The sequence below is a fragment of the Fusarium oxysporum genome, chromosome 15 (assembly GCF_000149955.1).
Source record: "Fusarium oxysporum f. sp. lycopersici 4287 chromosome 15, whole genome shotgun sequence".
NCBI lineage: Eukaryota > Fungi > Ascomycota > Sordariomycetes > Hypocreales > Nectriaceae > Fusarium > Fusarium oxysporum.
In genome coordinates this window covers 1,116,706-1,122,705 of record NC_031000.1, presented here as the reverse complement: position 1 = coordinate 1,122,705, position 6,000 = coordinate 1,116,706, and the positions used below count along the sequence as shown (strand labels likewise).

Here is a 6,000-nt window from a genome sequence, read left to right as displayed (position 1 = left end):
AGTCGCTTTCCGGAATTTACCGGCGTCTTGAGACCATTTCGCTTCTGGATGGTGCGCGCGCCGTTGAAGGGTTAGTTGTTGATGCAAGGGAGGGCAGAATTGGCTTCCGGAATCACACTATTCCATCTGGCTACCCTCTCGGGGTTACGTGGACAGAAGATCTCTTATTCTGGGAACCCGACGTCGAGTGTGTCGACACAAACACGACATTTGACTTTGAGATAACAACGGGCTCTCAAACAGATGCTGGTGTCTCGGTTTCTAAGCTTCGCCTTACCGACAGGGGCGGCTTTGTCAATATCAATACGACTGCTCCGTTGGATGATCAGCGCAACGGGGTCAACCAGCCCGACCTGAACACGAGAGCGTACCAGGCTGCGTGGGCTACTAATGCTTTCTCCATGATGTTCATGAACATCTCAAATGCCGGAGATCAAGACAAGAATGTTGAGCCTTTCGAATACATCAAATCGAAAATTGGAAAAGAATTCAAGATGCTGACGCTGGATAATGACGCCACGTATCTAACACTTGGTCTCACGAACGACTTTGGCGGCCATCTTGCAACGAGTGCAACCAGCAACGCCGATGATCTATACGGAAATCCATGGAATATTACTAAAGACCACTTTACTGGAATTAGCAAGAATTATGTATCCGCTTAGTAGGCATCGCTAACAACTTTTAGGAGATCTATGCCAGGGAACTCAACCTGATGCGTCGGCCAAACTGAACCACACCTTCGTCATATGTAATCTCATCAGAGGCACCCCGCAAAGAGTTGATGGTGGTCCGGAGAACGTTTTTGACGACAAAAGTAAATGGTCGTCTTCGTTGTATGCCTGTGCTTCAGCTGTGAAGGCCACCGTCAAAAGCGTCACGTTCTTCTACAACGGCACAGACGCGAGGTCTGAAAACCTTGTGGTCAAGGAGATCAAAGAAAAAGAGTACGCTTCGGAGGACGACATGCCATTATGGGGCGTCGAGGATTCTCCGCTTGAACTCGAAGTGTTCCAACCCATTTGGGGCATCGTTGATCCTGCATACGACAAATTCCAAAACATCTCAACAGTCCGTGCCAAATCGCTTTATCTTCTCGGATCAGGCTCTTTAAGCCAAGTACGATGGGAGCTTGACCCCGGATTTGTGCATAGAAATCTGCCGGCTTCGATTGCCCCCATCGGTGCGTTTGTAACCATCTTCTCTTCGGTAGCCAATAGCCTGTCTCCCAACGACGTTGTTGGCAAGACAAGTATGAGTCTGTGGCTGAAGTGGCGGGATTTGTCGAGGTCTGCAGACTCCGCCTCGACTATTCTAAAACTGCTCTGGACTGACTTTGTCGCGTCGGCCGTGGTTGGAACAAAAGGCGTGCTGGGGGCAAGGAATGCACAGCCGGAACACGCAGCGGACGTGTCTGTCGTTCCACTAGTGCACAAAATCCGGTACCGATGGCGATATGGCATACCCGCATTCCTACTCCTCGCGTGTATGTCACTCATCGCAGTTGTGGCGGCTTTGTCGCTCTTGACTGGACGGCCAAACATTGAGAAGATGCGTTACCGGGTGAATCAGACGTCGCTTGGTCGTGTACTAACGACCCTATTTGAGCCGCAGTCAAGCAATTTTGCGATGTCTACTGCGGATTGGAGCAAGAACAAAGCCGAAAAGCATGTGGACTTGGGCAAAAACAGACCGATGGCCGGTCTGGAACCACAGCCGCAAATCATAGCAGAGGACCCCTCCCCAGAGAAAACTAAAGCTTCAGAGATATATAAGGGGTAGAAAGGTAATATATGATTAGACCTACTGTACCAATTACCACTGGTAATGGCACCCAATAAAATTATGCTCCAAAAGTCTGTAAACGCTGCCCCGCCAACGTGTAATCCACCATGATGAATGTGAACTGGTCCAATTTCTTTAAACATCCACAACTTCGACAAAACATGTCGCAAAAGAACGGGATTTTGTCTATTATGTGCGCTGGGCGCAAAAGAAATCATGAGTTTAGTGAGGTTGCTAGAGCTCTTATCGTTCAAGCTGTGGAGAGCGGAAGGTCATACCGGGATGTCGCCGAGGAGGCCGGATGTTCACCTGCCGCAATCTTCAAGATCTTTCAACGTTGGAAAACTCACCAAACCTTGGACAAAAAGTGTCGTTCTGGGCGTCCTAGAAAACTCACGGTTCAGCAGATTCGGTACGTATTAATTTCACTTAAACGCGACCGTAGGGTTACATACGAATCGCTTGTCAATTATCTAGGTGGCGAAATCTCACGGACAACAATACGCCGAGTAATCAGGTACGATTACGGTCGCAAATGGAGGGCTATGCAGAGAATTCCACTATCTAGAGAAACCGCTCGTCAGCGGTTTCTATGGTGTCAAGCTTGGAAGGAATATATTGAAGAATTGCTGGAGGTATGTCGTTTTAAAGTTTGCGGATATACGCCGCTCGGGAATCTTTCACTCAACTTACGGCGCCTTCAGACCATTTTCAGCGACGAATCGTCAGTTCAATCGCAACCTAATTATAAACGAGGTTGGGTATTCCGCAAGCCTCATGAGAAGTTTATGAAGGAATTAGTTAATGTGACAGTTCATGGAAAGTCGCGATTATCTATCATGGTTTGGGGAGCAATCTGGAGAGGCGGCAAGTCTGATATCATCGTCATGATCCGCGATCAGACTGCACGAAGAAGAGGATATACTTCTTTAAGTTATCAACAGGCTTTGGAGGAAGGTTTACTTCCTATTTGGACTGGTTTTCGCCATTTCCAACAAGATAATGCTCGTATACACACGTCAGAGTCTACGACGAACTGGCTGTTGGAACACAGCATATCCTGGATTGACTGGCCTGCTCATAGTCCTAATTTAAACCCAATTGAGCATATTTGGAAGCAATTAAAGCTGAATATTAAAAAGATGTTCCCTCAATTAGATCTTTTGAAAAACAACGAGTCTGATCGAGCAAAGTTGATAAAATGTATCAAGTTGGCGTGGGCGGCAATTACACCAGAGCAGATTAACCGTCTGATTGGCTCACTCCCCCGCCGACTTGACGCCTGCATTCGCGCAAGGGGATGGTATACAAAATATTAAATAGAAAAATCAGGGCTTGAAAATGATAGAACTTTTATTATTGTTGGATTGTATTTAAATTAAATATGTATAAGTGAGGTTATCACGGTTGAACAGATTGAGTTACTACAGGGTGGGGTGTTTACAGACTTTTGGAGCATAATTTTTACCATTTTTTCTGGCCCGTGCACCATTCTTTTCATCTCGGCGGTCAATAGGCGGACGGGTACCCGTCCTTCTAAAATGGGACGGGTCCCGTCCCAATTACCATATCTGGTATAGCTCACTCCGCTATCGGTCTCCCTCTCGCGCCATCTCAAATGTCGCGTTCTACTGCACTCGCTGCTAATCGTGTCGAGATTACGGGCTAACGGCGACTGCTTCGCTATGAACGTTAACCAATCTCAAAGTCCGACACCGTTTCCTGGTGACTGTCTCCCTCCTGAAGGCGAGTATGAGTCACGGGAGGCGCTATTCGAGGCAATCAACGCCTGGGCAGCGACCAGGGGCTATGCGTTCATAACTGGAAGGTCAACTAAGGAGAAAACTGGCAGGAGGACGATCACGTACATGTGTGATCGTCGCCGTAACCATCCAACCGTTTCCAGAGAACGCCAACGTAAGATGACAACTCGAACAACAGGCTGCGAGTTCTCTGTACTGGCGAAGGAAAATAATGATAGAAGTACCTGGACTCTGCGGCACCGTTCTGACAGCCGATTCTCACTACATAACCATGAACCTAGCCAAGACACCACCGCCCACCCAGTACTTCGAACACTGTCTAAGGAGCACCTGTCTCAACTGACTGGCCTTGCCAATGCTGGGATAGCCCCTAAAGAAATTAGAACGTACATGCGGCAGAACACCGACACGATAGCAACACAACAGGACATCTACAATCGTATTGCAGATGCTAGACGAGAAGTGTGTCAAGGACAAAGCAGCATTAACGCCCTTGCTGATCAGCTGTTTAGAGAAGGATTTTGGAGTCAATTTCAAACCGGCACCGACGGTCGAGTCAAAGCTGTTCTATTTGCGCATCCCGATTCAGTGGCATATCTACAGGCATATCCGGATGTCTTAATCTTAGACTGTATCTATAAAACCAATAAATACGGCATGCCACTTTTGGACTTGATCGGTGTCGACTCTTGTTAACGTTCGTTCTGTGTCGCGTTTGCTTTCCTAAGTGGGGAGCGTGAAGAAGACTATTTATGGGCGTTAGATCGATTCTGATCGTTGTGCGAAAACCACAGGATTAGGCATCCCTCTGTCATCTTGACTGATCGCTGCCTAGCATGTATGAATGCTGTCGATACTTGCTTCCCATCATCAAGGCCGCTGCTATGTCTCTGGCATGCTAACAAGGCAGTTCTTTGCTACTGCCAGCCTAGATTTACACGCCAGACTCAAGGGGAAAACCCGGGAATCGAGGCTTGGAATGAGTTTTACGGCCACTGGCATTCGATTATTAAGTCACCAAATGAACAAACTTTCCACAAATGTGTGTCTAAGTTTGAGAAGAAATACATCGCGGATTATATCGAAGGAGTCAAATATATCAAGACAAACTGGCTTGATCAATACAAAGAGAAGCTGGTGAAGGCGTGGGTCAATCAACATCCCCACTTTGACAACGTCGTTACTTCAAGGGTGGAAGGCATATACTGGCTGCTTAAGAGCCACCTCAAAGTATCTACATTGGACCTTTTCGAAGCTTGGCGATCGATCAAGCATGCACTACTCAATCAACTGGCGGAGTTGAAGTCGAACCAAGCCAAGCAGAAGATCAGGACACCTATCGAACTCTCCAGTATTCTCTATGGTGCAGTACGTGGTTGGGTGTCTCATGAAGCTTTGCGAAAGGTTGAGCAGCAACGAAAGCTTCTATTTCATTAAGGCTCTACTCCTTTGTCGGCCTGTACTGGTTCTTTCTCACGATCACAAGGGCTGCCCTGCGCTCACAAGCTGGAGGGTTTATTAGCTCAAGACCAGACTCTACAACTCGAAGATTTTCATCTGCATTGGCACTTGACTCGGGAAGATAATCGAAGGCCCCTCTTAGAACCCCGCCAGCGAGTCGATCCAGTGACTACGAATTCGTCTTTGCCGTTATCTAGTGTGAGAAGAGAACTTGGCGGCTTTGAAGTCATTGAGAAGGCGAGGCCGATACGAAACCCTCCTTTATGCAGCAAATGTCATATACTAGGTCACGCAAGGAACTCAAAGGAGTGCCCACTACGATACTCGGAACTAAGAGCATTGCCCGTTATATCTTCAGACCAGCCGCAGGTGTGTTCGAAAACCTTTGGGTAGATACCCTTTACGACCCCTGAGGAACCAAGGCCACCAGTGATGAGAACGCTCGGCGAAATACAGTGGCAACCAATCACAACTTTGGAAACTTTCGAATTTGAGAATGAATCAAATTGTCAAGATCTGCCATCCCAGTTGACCATCGAAACAGAGCAGGTGGACCGATACATAACGACTCCAGAACCTCGCCACCCATCACCTACGCCATCGACGTGTAGACCGCAGGTATCACCACAGTTAAATTCGAGAGATCTAGCTTCGAGCCCAACTACAAATCTGAGGCATGATGATCCACGAGCCATCCATCAGAGATACGTCAAGTCTAGAGAGGATTAGTATAAGGCTCAACCCCCAGGAGCCTGGCTAGGTAATCGCCAGTATCGAAAGACAATGGGCTTACCTTTGGGATACTCAAAAGCAAGCTACAGCTGGTGTCTTGATTATAAGCAAATGGGGAGGTGCTGCAAAACCTCGACGGGTCCGAGAGAATGGACTAAAGAAGAGATGATGGCTTACTTAGACTAGGATAAATCAGAAGCTGATCGAATTGAAGCACAAGTAGCTAAGGAGACCGAGAACGGACGACTGTTTACAAGCA

General features: G+C 47.5%; 1 protein-coding gene across 1 annotated transcript; it reads left to right on the top strand.

Annotated features, from left to right (window-relative positions):
* Positions 1-48: 48 nt before the first annotated feature.
* FOXG_14368 (uncharacterized protein) lies at positions 49-1,782 on the top strand (the record flags this gene model as incomplete). The annotated part of the gene is made up of 3 exons (XM_018394434.1): positions 49-70; positions 157-570; positions 689-1,782. The coding sequence occupies 3 exons, from the start codon at positions 49-51 to the stop codon at positions 1,780-1,782; spliced, it is 1,530 nt and encodes a 509-aa protein (XP_018254575.1).
* Positions 1,783-6,000: the final 4,218 nt, after the last annotated feature.